General features: G+C 46.3%; 2 protein-coding genes across 2 annotated transcripts; both read left to right on the top strand.

The window, feature by feature from the left end:
- The first annotated feature begins 5,212 nt into the window (after positions 1-5,212).
- On the top strand, positions 5,213-5,686 carry LOC130719609 (uncharacterized). The gene has a single exon (XM_057570227.1). It carries the CDS (start codon positions 5,213-5,215, stop codon positions 5,684-5,686), a length of 474 nt encoding a protein of 157 aa, XP_057426210.1.
- A 1,566-nt stretch (positions 5,687-7,252) lies between these two features.
- On the top strand, positions 7,253-11,169 carry LOC130716576 (uncharacterized). Its single transcript, XM_057566543.1, has 2 exons — positions 7,253-7,532; positions 8,746-11,169. Exon 2 carries the CDS (start codon positions 10,124-10,126, stop codon positions 10,700-10,702), a length of 579 nt encoding a protein of 192 aa, XP_057422526.1. The 5' UTR covers positions 7,253-7,532; positions 8,746-10,123; the 3' UTR covers positions 10,703-11,169.
- Positions 11,170-22,061: the final 10,892 nt, after the last annotated feature.

The raw sequence follows: 22,061 nt of genomic DNA, 5'->3' as shown, positions 1-22,061 counted from the left end.
CGAGTGGCGGGGAGCTGGACCTCCGCGGATTGGGCCTGGGGACAGCCCCTAGGGCCCATTCCAAACAGATTTGTTGCGTAGGGCCCATGACCCACATACTATAAATAGGTAGCGGTTACCTATTGAAGGGGCTTTTAATTCATTTCCTCAATAAACAAGTGAAATTCAGCGATATCCTTTCTTCTTTCTTCTCTCTTTAAGACTTTCACCCCTCACTCTAGATACTACCCAACCTAGCAATGTTCTATACCGGAACATTTGGCGTCGTCTATGGGGATCGTTAGATTTTCGATTCCCAAACCACGAGGGTTGATTGCGTGCTCAAGCTTGTTAGGTTTCGCGTTTTCGTTTACATTTCATCCCGAGTTCTTGAGTGTTTTTCCCGGACGTAGTAGCGTCCTGTGAGTGCTTAAACAACCTCCAGTTGCGTCCTAGAAGATGGAAACCCGTCCCAGAAGACAGGGCGATTCCCCGGGACGACGACGTGTTTCGCCTCCGCGGCGTGTCCAGCAGGTGCACCGCGAATCGCCTCCTTTGCAGCAAGCACCGCAGGTGGAGCCAACAGCTCCACCTCTTCCTCCGCCTCCTCCGCCTCCAAGACCGCCATCTCAGTCACCCTCGCCTTCACCTGTCCCATCGCCTTCACCTGTCCCATCGCTTTCACCTTAGAATCCCCCTGTGCAGGTTACTCAGGGAGAATGGCGTCAGATGATGCGCAGTATCGGTGATATTCAGCAGCGGAATGCACATTTGCAGGCGCAGCTCGATTTTTTCTGTCGGGAGCAGCAGGACGATGGCTCTCGCGAGGCGGATACAGTGGTGGAGTTTCGTCCGTTTTCTACCGAGGTAGAAGTGGCAGTGATACCGGATAATATGAAGACGTTAGTCTTGGAATCGTACAGTGGAGATTCGAATCCTAAGGATCATCTCTTGTACTTCAACACAAAAATGGTAATCAGTGCAGCGTCGGATGCAGTAAAATGCAGGATGTTCCCTTCCACATTTAAGTCGACGTCGATGGCGTGGTTCACAACTTTACCAAGAGGTTCAATTTCAAATTTTCGTGATTTTTCTTCAAAATTCCTAGTGCAATTCTCTGCGAACAAGGTTCAGCAGGTGACGATCAATGATCTATACAGCATTCGTCAGCAAGAGGGCGAGTCTTTGAAGAAATTTATGGCGCGATACAGCGCGGCTTCTGTGAAGGTGGAGGATGTTGAGCCGCGTTCTTGCGCCTTGGCCTTCAAGAACGGTTTGTTGCCGGGAAAGTTGAACAGCAAGCTGAGCAGAAAATCGGCTCAATCCATGGCGGAGGTGCGCGCTCGGGCAAGCACGTACATTCTGGATGAAGAGGATGATGCGTTTAAACGCAAGCGCGCGAAAATAGAAAAGGATGGAATGTAAGTTAAACACTCAATAAAGGATAGGTACGATGGCGGGCGGGGTGATGGGAGTCGGCGTAAAGAAGAAAAAGCGAAGACAACGGTGAAACCAACCAGAGAGCAGTTGTACCCGCCAAGAGAGGATTACGAGCGTCGACGCCCTTGGTAGTCGCAAGGCTATCAACGACGTGAGGAAACGAACATGGTGCTTAACACTAATCTTAGTGATGCGTTCCGAGGGGGCAAAGGGACGAGTCTAGTGGATGAGCCGGAGGTGCCAAAGTACAAGCCCCGGGGTACAGATCCGAACAAGTGGTGTGAGTATCACCGTTCGATAGGACACGACACCGATAGCTGCTGGACTTTAAAGCGTGAAATAGAAAAGTTGGTAAAAGCCGGAAGCACAATGCGATATGGCCAGGGGGATGATCGCCAGTATGATGACTGGAAAAAGGGTGATCATCAGAAGGACAGTCGTCAGTATGATGACCGGAAGTGGGACGACCGTCAGCGAGACGACCGACAGTATGATGACCGCCATCGCAATGACCGACGGGAGGTTGAGAAGAGGCTGGGCGATCACCGTGGAGGACCGGCGGGAAACCAGGAAAAAGAGGCGCAGGCGATCGAGGAGCGGGCCTCGAATAAGACTTTCATGCACAGCCTAGGACCACCAGCAGGAGCCATAAACACCATCACTGGAGGATTCGGCGGTGGGGGCGACACCCAGGCAGCAAGGAAGCGGTACGTGCCGGCGATGAACTCTGTCCATGAAATTCGTTTTGGATTTGAACATCCATACATTACAACGTGAAGATTGGAAAGCTTAAGTGGTCCAGCTAAGAGTAAACAGCTTCAACGTCAGGCGAGTGCTCTTAGACCAGGGAAGTTTGGCTAATATCATATACGAGGATGCATTCGATGCGTTAGGGCTATCCGACAACGATTTGACACCTTATGCAGGAACGCTTGTGGGTTTTGCTGGCGAGCAGGTCATGGTTCGGGGCTATATCGACTTGGACACAATCTTCGGTGAAGAAGAAAATGTGAAAGTCTTGAGGATTAGATACCTCGTGCTGCAGGTCATGGCTTCATACAACATAATCATTGGCAGGCACACTTAGAATCGGCTTTGAGCAGTGATCTCAACCGTACATCTGGCGGTCAAATATCCGCTAAGTAACGGGAAGATTGGAAAGCTTAAGATCGATCAAAAAAAGGCAAGGGAATGTTACAATAATTGCCTGGATTTGTATGGAAAGAAAAGTGAGACAGTCGGTCATCGTTGTTACGAGATCGAAGCGCCAGATGACAATGTAGATCCGAGGGGCGAGGGGCGGCTAAACAGGCCCACACCGATTGAAGAAACCAAAGCATTACAGTTTGGCGAGCGAATGTTAAAGATCGGAACCAAGCTTTCCAGTGAACAGGAGGAGCGCTTGGGAAAGTTGCTCGGTGAAAGTTTAGACCTCTTCGCGTGGATCTGTAAAGACATGCCCGGAATAGACCTAAACTCCATCTGCCACCGGCTCGCATTGAATCCCAGCGTTAAGCCGGTCTCACAGCTTCGGCGTCGCATGGGTGGCGATAAGGGAAAGGCGGCGCAACTGGAAGTCGACAAATTCCTAGCAGCATAATTTATCAAACAGGTCAAGTATCCAACGTGGCAGGCAAATGTCGTAATGGTCAAAAAGGTGAATGGAAAGTCGCAAATGTGTGTAGATTACACCGATCTCAATAAGGCATGCCCAAAAGATTATTATCCCCTTCCCAGCATCGATAAGTTAGTCGACGGCGCCTCTGGGAACGAGTTACTCAGCTTGAGAGATTCGAATGCATCCGTCGGACGAGGACAAGACGACGTTCATGATTGCTAGGGTTAACTATTGTTATCGAACCATGCCTTTTGGTTTGAAAAATGTCGGTGCTACTTATCAAAGGTTGATGGATAGGGTCTTTGCTAAACAGATCGGAAAAAACATGGAGGTCTACGTAGACGATATGGTAGTAAAGTCAGCTTCGGGCAAACCATCACCAAGACTTATCAGAGGCGTTCACAAAGATCCGCTAGCACAGTATGCGACTCAACCCAGAAAAGTGCTCGTTCGGCATACAGGGCGGGAAGTTTTTGGGCTTCATGATCACTTCAAGAGGAATTAATATCAACCCCGATAAGTGCAAGGCGATTCATCAGATGAAGGAGGTCCAACGTCTGACGGGGCGGGTGGCGGCTCTGTCAAGATTCCTTCCCCGGTCAGGCGACATGTCAGCTCCTTTCTTCTGATGTCTTAGGAAAAATGCTACATTCGAATGGACGGCGGAGTGTGAGGAGGCTTTCACTCGTTTAAAAGAGCTCTTGTCAACCCCGTCGGTTCTGTCTCACCCAGAGCAAGGGTCCCCACTCCACTTATATTTCGTCATAAGCGCCAACACGATTAGCACCGTTATCCTTCAGGAGATCAATGGCGAGCAGAGGATAGTGTACTTTGTAAGTCACACTTTACAAGGCGCAGAAGTCAGGTCTCAGAAGATTGAGAAGGCAACATTGGCGGTCTTGGTGATGGCTCGCCGTCTAAGACCCAATTCCAGAGTTTTCCAGTGAAGGTGCGAACGGATTTACCTTTGAGGCAGGTTCTGCAAAAGCCCGATTTGTCAGAAAGATTGGTCGTGTGGTATGTGGAGCTGTCAGAGTACGGTTTGCAGTACGACAGGCGCGGGACTATGAGCGCCCAGTCGCTGGTGGATTTTGTTGTGGAATTAACTCCTGATTCCGGCGAAAGGGTGAGTACTCAATGGACCCTGTTTGTTGACGGCTCTTCCAACAGTAACGGTAGTGGTGCGGGAGTTACGCTTGAAGGCCCAGGGGAGTTCGCCCTGGAAAATCTTTGAAGTTCGAGTTTAAGGCTACAAATAATCAGGCGGAGTATGAGGCTTTTATCGTCGGGCTCAAGCTGGCGATTGAAGTTAAAATTGAAAGTTTACTTATTAAAACAGACTCACAGTTGGTGGCGAGTCAGGTAACGAGGGCTTTCCAAGTAAAGGAGCCCAATCTGATCAAATACTTAGAGCGAGTAAGGTATCTGATGGCCCGACTTCAGGAGGTTGTCGTAAAGTATGTCCCTAGGACACAAAACCAGAGGGCGGATGCCCTAGCCAAGTTAGCAAGTACTCGGAAGCCGGGAAACAATCGGAATGTGATACAAGAAACGCTGGCACGCCCCAGTGTCGAAGGAGAGTTGGTGAGCTGCGTAGATATAGGAACCACCTGGATGGGACCTATACTCGACATATTTGCCGGGGACCCAGCCGGGGTCGAACAATACACGAAAGAGCAAAGAAGGGAGGCCAGCCACTACACGCTCATTGACGACCACTAGTTCCTATGAGGCTATAATGTCCGAGGTTTACGAGGGGTCTGTGCCATTCACATCGGAGGAAGGTCTTTGGCATGCAAGGTGTTGAGAGCAGGATTTTGCTGGCCAACGTTGAGGAAGGATTGCATGGAATTTGCACGGAAGTGCAACAAGTGTCAAGTATTTGCTGATTTGTTGAAGGCACCGCCGGAATAATTATCGACTATAAGCGCTCCTTGGTCGTTCGCTATGTGGGGGTGGATTTGGTCGGACCTTTTCCAGTCGCTAGGTCACAGATGAAGTTCATCCTGGTGGAGGTCGATTACTTTACGAAATGGATTGAGGCGGAGCCGCTCGCCAAGATTACTTCGACAAAAATTGTCAATTTCTACTGGCGACGGATAATTTGCAGATTCGGAGTACCACGGGCGATAGTATCTGACAACGAGACTCAATTCACGAGAATTCTGAAAGGAGATGGGAATTCAAATGTGGTTCGCCTCAGTGGAACACCTGCAAACGAATAGGCAGGTGGAGTCAGCCAACAAAGTGATTCTGCGAGGTTTGAAGCGGCGGTTGGATGAAGCTAGTGGAGCATGGTTGGATGAGCTTCCAGTGGTTTTATGGTCTTACAACACCACCGAGCAATCAAGCACAAGAGAAACTCCATTCAGAATGACCTACGGGGCGGGTGCTATGCTACCCGTTGAGATTGACAACTCGTCTTGGAGGACTGCGCTGCGCCTAGAGGGTGAAAATCAAGCGAATATGGCGATGGAGCTCGACTTGTTATCCGAGACTCGGGAAGAAGCCCGTGTGCGAGAGGCGACAATGAAACAGCGAGCGGCAGGCAAATATGATTCGAAGGTTCGCCCCAGAGCGATGCAGGTGGGAGATTTGGTCCTTAAATGGCGAACAGGCACCACAGGAAACAAATTGAGCCCAAACTAGGAGGGACCCTACAGAGTTGCAGAGGTTCTAGGCAAAGGAGCTTACCATCTTGAGGAGCTGGACGGAAGGCGGGTGTCGCGCTCATGGAATGTCGCAAGTCTCCGCTATTACTACAGTTAGACAAGGAGGAGACAATTTTTTCAATTAAATAAAGGCGTGCTCTTTTTCTCCCAAAGTGGAATTTTTTAACGGGGCGCCGGAAATGTAATGAAATATTGAACTATGAATAGTATGTTTTGTCCGACTTTTTGATATCGAAATCGCCATCTCCGATGGCCATTGTCAAAGTTAAAATACTAAATTACAGTAGGCTGCTCGGTGGGACAAGCTTGATGCCCAAAGGGGCTGGCTGGAACCCTAAAGGAGGCGATTCCGCCATGACCTTTGACGTCCGGGAATCGCCCCGGGGAGTCTGAAGCAGTCACTGGACACATTAGCGACGCGTAGGGTAAGTCTCCCCAGAATACGGGTGAGCACCACAGGCTAGGCAAAAGTCTTGGGCGCCCAATTGGCCATTGGGTCCCAAGCGTCATAAGCCACGCGCGGGCGAAGCCCCAGGCAAAGTCCTCAAAAATGGAGGTTGTTCTTCCCTAAGGGGAGGCGTTTTAAAGCCTTAGTGAGAAAAGCCAAGCACAAAGCCCTAGCCAATAATCCACGCGCCTATGTCGTTAAACGTAATACAGCCTGAAAGGGTGCGCAAAAAAAATAGGCGCACATCCATTAATGCCGGAATTGAATAAAGCGACAAAGTAAAGTACGTAAAATCCCCGGTGGGCGAGCTACACAATGAAGAGGAAAGAGCATAAACTATACAAAGACAACAACATCGCGGCACAAAGAAAGGGAACGCATAAAGCTTGGATAAATAATAGGTCAACTACATAAAAGCCCAGGGGGCGAGCAACAAGCTAAGTTAATTTAAGTTCAAAGCAAAAAAAAACAACAACAACAAAAAGCAGCTAATTGTCTCCATCGCCTTCCTCTTCTTCTTCTTCATTTCCGTCAGCCCAGGGGTTTGGCCCTAGCCTGGGAGGATCGTCCGGCCCGACAAGTCCAAAGTCGGTGATCGCCTTCAGTATTCCCATAGAGCTCAGGTCGGCGTTCGGGAAAAGCCATTGAGCCTGGTCGTTGGCCAGATAGAAGCCTTCCTCGCGCTGCTCTAAAGCTCCGTCCGCCGCCGACTCCCTCGCTTTGGCAGCTTTTTCTCTCTCGCCGGCCAGCTTTTTAGTCTTTTCTTCCAAATCTGCCTTCAGCGAAGCTAGCTCCTTATCCTTCGAAGTGAGGACCTCTTCCTTGGCCGCCAATGCTGATTGAGCTTCTCGTGTAACATCCTAGGAATTTTTTATATATCCCTGAAACTAAGTAAACATAATTTACTAACTTATATGCTATCATAAAATTTTAAGAGATATTAGCACTTGGGAATGGTATATATATATCCCAATGCTAAGATGATATTCCATCTGATTATATATATAAACTAGTTAGAATATATATGTTTTTTTAAAAAAAAAAAAAACAGAACGTGATTTTAGATTATTGTGTTTGTATATAAAATAGTTATATACTTAAAAGGATATCTCTGCAAGTTGTTTTGACTTCCACGAGGTCCTTTGGTGATTACAACTAAAGATATTACATATATTAAAAACAACTTTTGGGAAAGAGAATAGATATTTAAAAAAGACACAGTATGTAAAGTGGGGATAGAGAAAAAAAAAGATTTTGAGAGGAGCAGGGTAGGGACAGCGTGAAGACTTCACAATGTTAGAAGAAGAGAAGGAAGTAGGATCAGAAATCTGCATGCAGTGAAGGTCCTGCAAGGGCGCATCTTTGGAGAAGTAAGGTAAGGAAGTCTTGATCTTTACTGTGTCTTCTGCCATAGGGGAAGGGAAAAATGGGTTAGGAAGGAAGTATTGAGAAATTAAGTATCTCTTCTTTTGCATGTTAAAATTTTACATAAGAATTGATAGCTTATGTGTTAGCAATTTGGGTATGTCACAGAGAAGAGGAAAAGCTCAGACATTCATATTATGAACTTTTGGAACATAGGAAATTTGGGTAAGAGCTCTTAGTTGTGTGTTGTACTTTTCTGGGGGCATTTCTGTGATTGAGGTTAGTTAGGAAAATTTTAGGATCATTAGAAACTACATTGTAGAGGTGGAAAAGCTGAGTGAAAGTCTAAGTTAAAAGACTGAGGTAATCTGTAAAACAATTTAGGTTTGGAAATTGATTTAATTTTGAAGCTATCCCTTAGAGCACTAATTTAATATTTTATTTTTACTCTAGATCATACAAATTTGGCTCATTAGCATCAGAGGACAACTTCTGTTTCAGCTACTCAAGAAGTCAGTGAGTAAAATGATGGAGATTATAGCAAGTTTATAAATTATCTTATTATAACTGATATATCTTCTTATTACCACAAAGTGAGATAAAATCATTGTTCAACTATTTTATGATTTATGACTTGGGATATGTGGTGAAATTACTGATGTTATAGTTCAATGGTTGTCTAAACCATTTTACTAACGTGCTAAGTAGACTGATTACATATTTTTCTGAAAGAGGAAGAAGATCTCTTAGAACTTGTAGCTAATGATAGTAAACATTAGCCTTGGTGCACCGTGTTGTATGTTCGGGCGGGAAGCTCGACTATGATTCGTTTAGGCGGGGAGCCTGTTATGAATTATATGTCCAGGCGGGGAGCCTGCTGTTTATTTTCTTGGCGGGGAGCCTGCAATTGACTCTTCAGGCGGGGAGCCTTCTATTGGTAATTTGAGGCGGGGAGCCTGATATTGATTCTTTTAGGCGGGGAGCCTATGTCGACATGGTTAAAGATTCTATTTACAAGCAGAGAGTTTGTTTTTGTTCTTTTATTTGAGTAATAGCTTACTTAGCCGTGTATAATATGATTTGTATGCAATGATTTGGATGAGACCAAGAATATCATTCCTCATAACATTCATTTAATTCTGCTTGTTTTCTTTATTCTCTAGTATTTACTCACTAATTATGAGGTGACTTACCTTGTCTGTTGTTTTCTTTTATCAATTCAGGTAATCAGGCTCGTGTTGAATCAACCACATCCTCTAGACAGTCGACTTAGGATCCTTCATGAGGCCCTTCTGCTAAAGGGCTACTAGTGTTGTTGTGTCTGACCCATGTTGTTGAGTTAAAACTTGTTTTGTAAATGTCACTTTAACTTGTGCGTTGTATTTACGTAGTGGCTCTAACATGTGGTCTACTAGAACCTTTATTATATAGCCTTGGTCCTATATAACTTTGGGAGGCTTTGTTTTGAACTTGCTGCTATCATTTTGTTATTACAGGCTCTTATAATATTTTGGATAGTTCATATTTTAGGGAAGACCCTGCCGAATTTTCTATAGAAAATTCCTTGAAGCATAAATATGTCATATATAGATATTATAAAGTCTTTCCATCTCTATGCGCAATTAGTTAAGGCTTGCTAGGTTAGGATGATTAACCTATGCGCCGGTCACCATCTAGGTTGGGTCGTGACAAAATTGGTATCAGAGCCTGGTCATCTTTGATAGGGTTATGAATGTGATACGTACTTGAGCATAATCATGCTCATGACCAGGCTGTTCAGTCTCTTCTAGACATTTTACTGAAATATATCTTGCTTATGATGTGATTTGATTGATACTTTCCTAATCTAACTTGACTTTGTCTTACCTTGCCATTATAGACAAATATGCCACCTCGAATGCGTGGTAGAGGAGTCCCTCTTGATGAATCGAGTGATGAGAGTACTGTATCGCAAAGCCTTAGGGGTCGTGGTTGGAGGGGTCGTGCACCTGTTTTTCAGAGAGGACATGGTCGTCGTGGACGTGTTGGAGGACCCCGAATAGAGGCCCATGGGGATCTCGCTTCCTCACCATCAACTGGGCAAGCTGTGGGGATGGCTGATGTAGTTGCTGGGTTAGCAAAGACTCATCAGTCCATTGAGTTATTGGCTGGTGCAGTGTTAGGGCAGAGGGGAAATCCAGCTGTCCAAGGAGAGGCTAGGGATACTACCATCTTAAGAGACTTCCTTCGCTTGAGCCACCAACATTTTCTGGTTCAAACGTGTCAGAGGATCCTAACCAATTTATTGATGATATAGATAGATGTTGCATAGCTTTGGGATGTTCAAGTCAGAAAACAGTGGAGTTGGCTTCTTTCCGACTGAAGGACATGGCAAGGATATGGTTTGACAACATGGTTAGAGGAAGAGATGTTGAGTGACCTCCTATGTCATGGGAGGATTTCAGATTGGCATTTTTGGATCGTTTCTTACCTGAGAGTACTAGAGAGGCGAGGGCCAGGGAGTTTGAAAGCTTGAGACAGACTTCCGATATGTCAGTAACATAGTATGATATCATATTTACACAGTTGTCTAGATATGCTTCTTATTTGGTTCCAGATGAGATGGCTCGTACTAGGAGATTTGTGGATGGATTAGAGAGATCTTTGTTTGAGTTGGTGTCATCTCAAAGAAACCAGTTTCCTTCCTATGCTGCAGCTGTTGATTGTGCCAGAAGAATTGAAGCTAGAAGGTTGGAGGAGGGAGTTATATCAGATAAGCCTAAGAGGACCAAATATGATGGATCATTTCAAGGTCAGAATAGTGACAGTACTTTTAGGAAACCTGGCCCATCTGGTCAGCAAAGGTCCTTTCAGCGCTTTCAGCAACCTACAAAACTATCATCTCCAGTAGGTGTTTCACAATATAGACCTGTTGGGGGTGGTAGTATTCAGCATAATTCTAGGAACTATGGTGGGAATTGTTCTATGTGTCAGAGTTGTGGGAAACTTCATTCTGGAACTTGCTTTAAGCAAGTTGGTTGCTTTCAATGTGGGCAGGCTGGTCATTTGAAGAAGGATTGTCCTCAGTTGAACCATGGGATGAGCCAAGGGTTAGTGTTTGTAAAGGCCAAGGAGGTAGAGGATTTGGTGGTAAAAGACAATCCCAATCAACAGGGGGACAAGCTCGTGTATTTGCTCTAACAAAACAGGATGCTCAGGCAACTAATGCAGTTGTATCAGGTATAATCCTAGTATGTTCACTAAATGCACATGTATTATTTGATCCGGGGTCTACACATTCATATGTGTCTCCGAGTTTCGCTACTCATTTCGGTAGGGATCCTAGTCTACTAGATCATTCTTTTCTAGTGGCTACTCCAGTTGGGGATTCCGTCTTGGTGAAGTTTGTTTTTAAAGATTGTGAGATTTCTATTGAAAGCAAAGAGTTTATGGCAAATTTGATTGTATTAGACATACTAGAGTTTGATGTCATTCTAGGAATGGACTGGCTAGCTTCGTGCCATGCTACGGTTGATTGTCATCACAAAAAAGTTTTGTTTAATATCCCAGGAGTTGAACCATTTGAATTTCAAGGTGATTACAATATAACCCCCATACCATTGGTTCCAGCATTGTGTGCATTGCAGATGTTACAAAAAGGTTGTCAGGGTTTCTTGGCATTGGTTAAAGATATTGAGAAGCCAATAAGAAGTATTGACCAAATTGTGGTTGCAAGGGAATTTCCAGATGTGTTCCCTAAGGAGTTACCTGGGTTACCCCCACATCGAGAAATTGAATTTTGCATTGATCTGGTGGCTGGTGTTGAACCAATATCTATCCCTCCTTATCGCATGGCTCATGTTGAGCTAAGAGAATTGAAATTCCAATTGCAAGATTTGTTGGATAAAGGTCTTATTCGACTGAGCACTTCGCCATGGGGAGCTCCAGTTCTCTTTGTTAAGAAAAAGGATGGAACCATGCGACTATGTGTGGATTATAGACAGCTAAATAAAGTGACTGTACGCAATAAGTACCCTCTTCCACGTATTGATGACTTGTTTGATCAGCTTGATGGCGCACAAGTTTTCTCAAAGATTGACTTGCGGTCGGGGTACCATCAATTAAGAATTAGAGAGGGAGATATACCTAAGACCTCTTTTCGAACCCGTTATGGACATTATGAATTTTTAGTGATGTCCTTTGGTTTGACAAATGCTCCTGCGGCCTTTATGGATTTAATGAATCGGGTCTTTAAACCTTTATTGGATCAATGTGTAATAGTATTCATCGACGATATCTTAGTATAATCTAAGAGTAAAGAAGAGCATGAGAAACATCTGCGAATTGTGTTGCAGACCTTAAGGGAGCATCGACTTTATGCCAAGTTTTCCAAATGTGAGTTTTGGCTAGAAAGTGTAACGTTTCTCGGTCATGTGGTGTCAGGTGGTGGAATTCAGGTAGACCCGAAAAAGGTGGAAGCAATCCAGCAATGGCCAAGACCAACCACAGTCACAGAGATTTGTAGTTTCTTGGGTTTGGCAAGTTACTATCGTCGGTTTGTTAAAGAATTATCTCGAATAGCAGCCCCGCTGACTAAGTTAACTCAAAAGAATGTGAAATTTCAGTGGTCTGATGCATGTGAGGAAAGTTTCCAGAAATTAAAGTCACATTTAACTTCAGCACTAATTTTAGCTTTACCATCTGGATCTGGTGGGTATGCGGTATATTGTGATGCCTCAAGAGTTGGATTGGGGTGTGTCCTTATGCAGCAAGGTAAGGTTATAGCCTACGCATCTAGAAAACTAAAGAAGCACGAACAGAATTATCCAACTCATGATTTAGAAATGGCTGCCGTGATCTTTGCCTTAAAGATTTGGAGACATTACTTGTATGGAGAAACTTGTGAAATTTATACAGATCATAAAAGCCTCCAGTACATTTTCCAACAGAGGGATCTTAACCTACGACAACGTCGATGGATACAGTTGTTGAAGGACTATGATTGTACTATTCTTTATCATCCGGGAAAGGCTAACATTGTGGCGGATGCTTTGAGCATGAAGTCTATGGCTAGTATGGCTCATATTGCAGAAGTGAGAAGACCTTTGGTGGAGGAGATCCACAAATTAGAAGCAAAAAGTGTAAGGTTTGGAATTAAGGACCCAAACTCCCTTGTTGCTTGTGTTCAGTCTAAAACATCATTTGTGGATATGATTAAGAAGTCTCAAGGGGAAGATCCTTCTTTATGCAAGATTATGGAAGAGGTGAAGAGTGGGGAAACATCAGAATTTTCAGTCGGGTCCGATGGAGTTTTAAGGTTTGGTAATAGGCTGTGTGTACCAGATGTTGGAGAATTACGAAGGAATCTTCTTAAAGAAGCTCACCATTCGACATACTCAATTCACCCCGGAGCAACCAAAATGTATCAGGACCTGAAGCAATTGTACTGGTGGAGTGGGATGAAGAGAGATGTAACAGATTTTGTTTCTCGGTGCTTGGTGTGCCAACAGGTTAAGATAGAACATCAAAGGCCAGCAGGTTTGCTCCAACAAATAGAGATTCCAGAATGGAAGTGGGAAAAGATTACTATGGATTTTGTTACTGGACTACCTCGTTCCCAAAAGGGGAATGATTCTATTTGGGTGATAGTTGACAGATTAACTAAGTCTGCACATTTTCTTCCAGTTAAAACCACTTTTAAAGTGGCGCAGTATGCCCAGTTGTATGTAGATGAGATTGTAAGATTGCATGGGGTTCCCATTTCCATCATTTCTGATCGTGGTCCACAATTTACTTCTCGATTCTGGAGGGCATTTCAGGAGGCTTTAGGAACACGATTAGATCTTAGTACAGCTTTTCACCCACAAACAGATGGACAATCAGAACGGACGATCCAGATATTGGAGCATAAATATGTCATATATAGATATTATAAAGTCTTTCCATCTCTATGCGCAATTAGTTAAGGCTTGCTAGGTTAGGATGATTAACCTATGCGCCGGTCACCATCTAGGTTGGGTCGTAACATCTCGCTTGGCAGCATCCAAGTCTTCCTCGAGTTCTGAAATCGTGGCGGCTCAGCGAACAAGCTCGACTCGAGCTTCATTAAGCTCGTTGGCGATCGACACAAGTTTTTTGTCGATGGCAATCTTTTCTTTGGCGGCCCCGGTCACGATTCTGTCAAGGCGATCGGAGCACTTGGCATGCTCGGTGGCGAGCACCTCATAGTCAGACTGCAATTTCGCCTCTTCATCAGCGAAAGCTTTGAACTTCTTAAAGGCATGGGCGAAGATGCAACCGGCGTGCAGCACAGACGCGAGGCACTCTTGGTCTGCGTCGTCGATACCCTTCCCGAAAAATTCTTTTTCCAGGTAATCATGATTGATCCTAGAAAGCAGAAACTCCATAGGGTTGGTGGCGTCGCGCATCATTGTGGAGCTATCAAAGGGGGTCTCCCTGGCGGCGAGAGTTTCCTTTTCCTTTTCTTTCTCTTCTCCTTCTTTTTCCTTAGGGTCAGAATGAGTTTCTGCCCTAATTGGGCTGGAGTGCTTTTCCTTCCTCAGGGAATCCTGGTCATCTTTTTCACCGGTTTCCTGGCGAGGGGGGCTGGTTTCCGCTCGGGTTTGAGTCTTGGGAGAAGTGGTTCCCTGGGTCGGCGACGGCTGGTGCGGAGTGGAAGTCTCCTCTCTCTGATGAGCAGAGGTGTCGGCAGTAGACTTGGTGGTGGCGGTTGAAGGTATGAAAAACGGTAGAAAGGGGGGGTTTGAATAACGTTTTCAAGATAAAGCTTCCACCTTAAAGATTTTGACAAATCTTTCGAGAACTTAAGTGCTAAAGATAAGAGATAGAAAAGCACACAAGGATTTTATCCTGGTTCACTTGATAAATCACTCAAGCTACTCCAGTCCACCCGTTAAGGTGATTTCTTCCTTCTTAGAATGAAGGCAATCCACTAATCAGGTAAGAGTTACAACTGCACTTGAAACCTACAAGTGACTAACAATTACACTGACTTAGCTCACACTAAGATTCACTCTCTTAGTCTTCTCTAGGATCCGATCAACCTTGATCTCCTAAAGGAACTAAACAAACTGTTTATCAAAGAATTGTTTACAAGAGATTTGCTTCTAAAAAGCTAATAGTAAACACAATGAATTTCAGTTGAAAGAAAGCTTAGAAGAATTTGAATTTGTCTTGCGCGTATGTGAATGCTTCTAGCCACTTCTTTCAGTCTTCAGCCTCTTTTTATACTCCAAGGATTAGGGTTGAGCGTTGCATGGGAAATGCTACCGTTGGAGGGCAGTTCTGGAAAATCCAGCTTCTGCTGTGTCTGATACTGTTAGGTAGGTCGTCAGGAAGGTACAGTTGCTTTTGTACTTGGATAGTGACTTGACCTTTAAACCTAGGAGACTTCTGATCAGGGGAATGCTTCATGTTGGAACTTGTGAAGCCGGTTGATCAGAGTCAGAGGGAAAGCCCAGATCCTCTGACCATTGTATCTTCTGATTCTGAACTCAGAGGGAAGTACATGGTCTTCAGAGTATATTGCTTCTGGAGATCAGAGTTTCCACTATTCAGCTTCTGGATCTTCAGAGTCTTCTACACCATCAGAACATCTGAACCTTCAGTGTTTCTTGGTTATCAGACTTTCTGGATCTTCAGAACTTCTAGTGACTGAGTCCACATCAGAGTTTGTATAACTTCAGAACTTCTGAAGCTTTTCCACTGTTCATACTGAACATGGTGAATGCGAAAGCGTTGCTTGGGACACTCTTTAAGCACAGTGCTTCTGATTTGTGTGAGATTGAATAGAGGTCAGAGCCTGTAAATAGCACACTCAGAAAAACACGTTAGAGTACCACAATTGTTCATATCAAAAGGTTAACTTGTAATCATCAAAACATAGAGTTGTACTACTAGATCAAAACTTGATCTTACAGCGGTGACCTTTTTCTTGAGCGGCGAGGGGTTCTTGCTCCCCTCGCCATCCTTGAGAGAGCGTGTCTTTCTAGGATTCTCGGCATTGGCATTGAAAGTCGGAGGAAACTTTGCAAGCCTTCTAGCGGCGACGAGTTGGAGTTCTTCGGCTGTGAAACCCATGTCAGCTGAAAAAAAATAAAGGAACTAGTCAGGTCAAAACACTTGAGTTAAATAAAATGCATGAGACAAGTTAGCATGAAAGACGAGCAATTCAGTAAATCGGCTAGTAACCTAGGTACTTGGGAGTTCTCGAATGGCAAGCGCCTTCGATAACCTTGGAACAGTCAAGGATCGGGAGTTGGGCGAAGAAGCTGATTATGGTTTTGTCCTCGGTGGTGAGGAGATCCGCTGAAGGGTCAAGGATCCCATTGGGGCGGTCGGTCCAGTAGAAGGGGAAAAGGGCGGTCTCATCTCTTGATCTGAAAAGCTCGGGGTAGGCTTGGTGAACACCTTGAAGTATTTTCGAGCAAAGCTAGTCTTGGCATTGCTCTTGAGGGGGTTTAGGCATTTTCGGCCCGTGCGCGCCTTGAGGGAGATCCAACCTCTAGCCTTTAGAGATTTGGCGTCTACGTCGTACAAATAAAAGAAGTGCACAGTTTGCGGTGTGATGTTGATGGCGTCACACAGGATCTCAAAGCAACGCATGAACGCCCAGGCGTTGGGGTGCAGTTTACTGGGGGCGGCGTTGATGTCAGATAGAACGTCGCAGAAAAAGGCGGACAAAGGAAATTTAATTCCCAACTTCGTAAAAAGATACTCACACACGTAAAAAACGTGATAATGAGATATGTCGTCGTGGACCTTGTGGAACCAGGGGCGCTCGTCCTTTTTACAGGCAGCAGCGCGCAGTTTTTCGTTCAGTGCGTCGTCAACGCACAGCCCGTCGATCGCCTCAATAAGGTCAGTCACCGCATCCACGACGGCGAAGTCTGAAGGCTGGTCGATTACTGACTGAGGGGGGGGGCGACTTGAACCGGAGCGGGGAGCGTGGCGAATGTTTTCAAGCGGAAAGCCGCAACCTCCGCATGCTCAAGTGGGAGCCCACCAACGGGAGAAAGATCTCCAGGGAACTCTTGGCGATGAGGGTTTTGAGAAGACAAAGACATGGAAATGCAATGCAGGATGCACAAAATACTCGGGAATATGAGAATGTTGAAGGGGACAAGGTCAGGGAAGTAGAGCACTCACCGGATGACAAGACGAACGGGAGGTTGAAGAAAGGATGTGAAGTAGCAGTGTCAGGGCAAAGGGAAGCTTCCAGTTCGCTCGGGAGGGCTTTAGAAGTGAGGAGTTTTGAAAGTGAGGGTCGATGGAGGTGCAAGGTTTTTATAGGCAAGGAGAGACTCTTGGGATGCGACGCGTGGGAAACACGTGGAGTTAATGGGAAGTTATGACCCATGATTTGAAGGGAGCAAATGATTGCCTCGGGAACGTAATCAGCGCATTAGCAGAAGTAAATGCGCGTGATAGGTGGGGAGTCCCCTCAACTTCTGTTTTGAAACAGCGCGTGGTGGATTGGAAGGGCAAATTAGTCAAGACCGTATGATCGCAGGGGTCGCCAATTTTACGTCGCCGCTCGTTATTCAATCTTACCAACTTTGCAAGACTTGTGGACTTGAGGGCTGGCGAGTTCCTTTACGGGCAGGAAGTTTCTGGGCCAATAGATTTGTGTAACGGCCTCTAGTCAAAACGTCGTTTGGGCAATTTAGGAGCGGGGCATGTTTGATAAAACGCCATGTTGGCGACCTAAGAACTAAAACATGTTAAGAGTGAGATAGTTTTGGCGATACGGTGGAGCCTTTGAAGACACGCTCGGCTTTAACTTCTTAAAGCCTGGTGTCTTGTGGACTCATGAACCGGGCGAGCCCCATAGGGGCAACGCCCAGGTAAGGACTGCCGAGTGGCGGGGCGCTCGGCCTCCACGGATTGGGTCTGGGGACAGCCCCTAGGGCCCATTCCAAACAGATTTGTTGCGTAGGGCCCATGACCCACATACTATAAATAGGTAGCGGTTACCTATTGAGAGACTTTTAATTCATTTCCTCAATAAACAAGTGAAATTCAGCGATATCCTCTCCTTTTTCTTCTCTCTTTAAGGCTTTCACCCCTCACTTTAGGTACTACCCAACCTAGCAATGTTCTATACCGAAACAAATAGAGAGAAGAAGAAGAAATCACGCTCACAGAATCGTGAGAATTTGGTGGGATCGAAGTTGTAAAGAGGTAGTTTATGATAACTCTTTTTTTCATCTTTTTCTTTCCAGGTTATCTGAAGGAAATCAATTCCGTGACTATTATTGATAATGAAATACCCTATATATACAACTTACCTAGTTGACTAACAATAAATATTAAACCCTAATTACAGGCGTAATTACAAAGAGAATAAATAATATCCTATTCTATCACACCCCCGCAGTCGAAGCGGGAGGTTCACCGACGCTGAGACTGGAACGAAAATCATCAAAAAGAAGCCGAGGTAGGCCCTTGGTAAAAATGTCCGCAATCTGATGACGGGAAGGAACATGAAGGACGCGAGCCTGGCCACGCGCGACCTTTTCCCGAACAAAATGGATATCCATCTCAATATGTTTGGTACGCTGATGGTGCACTGGATTCCCAGAGAGGTAGATGGCACTAACATTGTCATAGTGGACCAATGTTGCCTGAGAGAGAGGAAAATGAAGCTCCAGAAGTAAATTGCGGATCCAGCAGGACTCGGAGACAACATTAGCAACACCGCGATATTCAGCTTCAGCACTAGAGCGAGAGAGAGTGGGTTGCCGCTTGGAGGACCAAGATATGAGGTTGTCATCGAGGAAAACACAATAACCAGAAGTGGAGCGTCTGGTGTCAGGACAGCCCCCCCAGTCAGCATCAGTGTAAGAAACAAGCTTTTCAACCGGGGAGGGATACAAATGTAGCCCATAAGTCAATGTGCCACGAACATAGCGGAGAACCCGCTTGAGGGCAAGCATGTGCTCGGTGTGGGGTGCATGCATATGTAAGCAAACCTGCTGAACAGCATAGGAAATGTCAGGACGAGTAAATGTGAGGTACTGTAGGGCACCAGCAAGGCTCCGATATAGGGAGGCATCCTCACAAGGAGTCCCAGAGGAAGAACTGAGCTTCTGCTTGGTGTCAACCGGTGTAGCAGAAGGGTTGCATGAGGCCATGCCGGCGCGAGCAATAATCTCAGTAGCATAAGTGCTCTGACTGAGGAAAAGGCCACCTGCATGTCTAGTGACAGCGATGCCAAGAAAGTAACTCAGAGGACCGAGATCCTTCATAGCAAACTCGGATGCAAGAAGTGCCATAAAGGATTTGCGGAGATCATGCGATGATGCAACCAGGATGATGTCATCAACATAGAGAAGTATGTAGGCAATATCAGAACCCTGCCGGAAGATGAAAAGAGAATGATCTGAAGTGCTGTGCCGGAATCCAATAGAGGAAACATAATCAGCAAATCGCTGATACCAAGCACGAGGCGCCTGTTTCAGACCATAAAGGGACTTCTTCAGATGGCAGACATAGTCCGGGTGGTGAGGGTTGCGGAAACCCAAAGGCTGATGCATGTAGACAGTCTCATGGAGATCACCATGCAGGAAAGCATTCTGGACATCCAACTGATGTATGGGCCAAGATCTGGAGAGAGCAATGCTGAGAACTGTCCGGATGGTAGCCGGTTTCACCACGGGGCTGAAAGTCTCATCACAATCCACACCTGCAATCTGAGACCTGCCATCACCTACAAGACGAGCCTTATACCGCTCAAACAAACCATTAGACTGCTTTTTATGGCGAAAAATCCACATGCAACGAATAACATTAACATGACAAGGACGGGGAACCAACTCCCACGTATTATTTCTAATAAGAGCATTAAATTCAGACTGCATAGCGGACTTCCAATTTGGATCGGATAAGGCTTGTTTTGGGTTACGAGGCAAGGGTGAGATGGACGGGTCATCAATAGAGACCGAAAGACTAAAAGGCTTTTTAGGTTTGGAAATGCCGTGCATGCTACGGGTAGTCATGGTCCGTACGGGTGGTGCAGGAGGGACCGGAGGCAAGGGCAAAGGTGAGGGAGAAGCGGTAGGGGAGACGGGAGCCGATAAGGGAGGCGAAGAGTCAGTGGGACTCGACGGCTGGACCGGAGGGTCAGGTGGGCGGGAGGATACGGTTTGCCAATGGTGGATCAAGGAAGGAGAGAGGTCCTCGGTGAAACACTCATAAGAAGGGGCAGGAGTCAAGGATAGGTCAGCAAAGGGAAATCGGGTTTCATCAAAAATGACATGCCGCGATATTAAAATTTTTCTGTGTGACAAATCATAACATTTATAACCTATGTGATTCATCGGATACCCTAGAAAAACACACGGAGTCGATCGTGGTTGCAATTTGTTTATGGTAGCGGAAGGAAATAGAGGAAAACATAGACAACCAAAGACACGTAAGTGGGAGTAGGAAGGGTCGCGATGATACAACAGCTGAGTAGGAGAATCATTCTGAAGAGTCTTGCGTGGCAAAATGTTCAGAAGATATGTTGCCATTTGAAGGGCATGATGCCAAAATGAAGGAGGAACTGACGAATGAGCGAGGAACTGATAGAATAGGATATTATTTATTCTCTTTGTAATTACGCCTGTAATTAGGGTTTAATATTTATTGTTAGTCAACTAGGTAAGTTGTATATATAGGGTATTTCATTATCAATAATAGTCACGGAATTGATTTCCTTCATGGTATCATTGAGCAGGTTCAGATCCCCTCTTCAAATCTGACCTAATTTTTATTTAATTTCCTAATTCTTCCTCCAAACCCACCCCCAGCCGCTGCCCCTCTCTCCTTGCAGCCTCCACGCCGGCGCCGTCGCAGTGCTCCTCTCTATCTAACACCGCCGCCGCCGCCTCAGGCCTCCATCGCTCTCGTCGGTTCTTCCCCTCCCATCGACGAACCTTTCAACGCTGCACAGGGTTTTCTCCCCTAGTGCCCGCGTGCATCACTGAGCAGAGGCTCATCTAGATCCGTCGGACGCCCAGCCGCCACCGCCGGTCACCGCCGTCCCTCGCGCCGGCCACCACGTCCTCTCCGTCGCTCGCGGACCCCGTTTGGCCGCACCAGCCCCGCGTGCAAAGCCAGACCCGTGCCTGGGATCCAGATCCGACCCGCACGTGAGCCCGTGATCTTGGTTGTTTTGGGACGACCGGTTCACCTGAACCCGGCTCAACCAGACCGGTTCCTTCAAACCCGGTCCAACCGCACCTGCAGCAACCTTTGAAAAAAAAAAAAAAAAAAAAAAAAAAAAAATTCTTATTTTTCTGTTTTGCAGGTTGCATGGCTACGTCTGCTTCTACCCCTGGCTCTCCAACCGATGCCCCCACGAGTGACACTGCCACTACTATGGTCACTCCACCTGTCCCGCCAACATCTACCAAGTCGGATTTTCATCCGGCACTTGCTGTCACCAATATAAAAAACAACATTCCTTTCAAACTCGAGATAGACAAGGATCATTATGCTATGTGGGCTGAATTGTTTGAAACTCATGCTCACACCACTCAGGTGCTCCACCACATCATTCCTCAAGCTGGCATGGAGCCTCCTGCGCGCACCGATGCTTCTTATGCCCGGTGGGCCACTCTGGACTCTACTGTCAAACAGTGGATTTATTCCACCATATCCTTTGATCTTCTCGCCACTGTTATGGCGAAAGGTTCTACTGCTATGGCTACTTGGAACCGTATAGCTTCTATGTTTGAGGACAATCAGAACTCCCGTGCTGTCGCCCTCGACCAGGATTTCATCTCCACTCGCATGGAGGATTTTCCTAATGTTTCGGCCTATTGTCAACGTCTGAAACATATCTCTGATCAGTTGAGGAATGTTGGTGCCCCTGTTAGTGATCATCGTCTTGTTCTCCAGTTGGTCTCTGGTCTCACTGAGCCTTTCCGTGGTGTTGCCACCCTGATTCGTCAGAGTGAGCCTTTGCCTCCTTTCCTCAAGGTCCGCTCCATGTTGATTCTAGAGGAATCTGGTCTCGCCAGGATGTCAGGTCCGGCCTCTCAGACTGCTTTGCACACCTCTGCTTCCCGTCCACCGGCCTCCGTTGACTCCTCTCAGCAGCGCCCCACCTACCGCAGCGATCAGGGCCACTCCAACCATCGTTATGGGTCAGGGCAAAATCGCAATTATCAGGGTGGTTCTGGTAAACCTAGGAAGAAAGGTGGCTCCCGTTATCCTGGATCATCTGGCTCCTCTGGTTCCTCTGCTGCATCTCCTCCACCCTGGCGCCCACCACCGCAGGCATCCTGGAATCCATGGGGTTGGGCTCCTCCCCCTGGTTGGGCTCCTTCCCCTTGGGGCATGCCTCCTTGTCCTTACCCCACATCTCAGTGGTCGCGTCCCATGGGTGTTCCGCAGCAACCCGGCGTTTTAGGTCCGCGTCCTCAGGCCTACACCGCTACTGCTTCTCCAGCACCCACTGATATCGCTGCTGCCATGCACACCATGTCCTTGACTCCTCCAGACACCACGTGGTACATGGACACTGGCGCCTCATCCCACACTGCGGCAT

The sequence above is a fragment of the Lotus japonicus genome, chromosome 5 (genome assembly GCF_012489685.1).
Source record: "Lotus japonicus ecotype B-129 chromosome 5, LjGifu_v1.2".
Classification (NCBI taxonomy): Eukaryota; Viridiplantae; Streptophyta; class Magnoliopsida; order Fabales; family Fabaceae; genus Lotus; species Lotus japonicus.
This window is presented reverse-complemented; position numbering and strand designations above follow the sequence as displayed.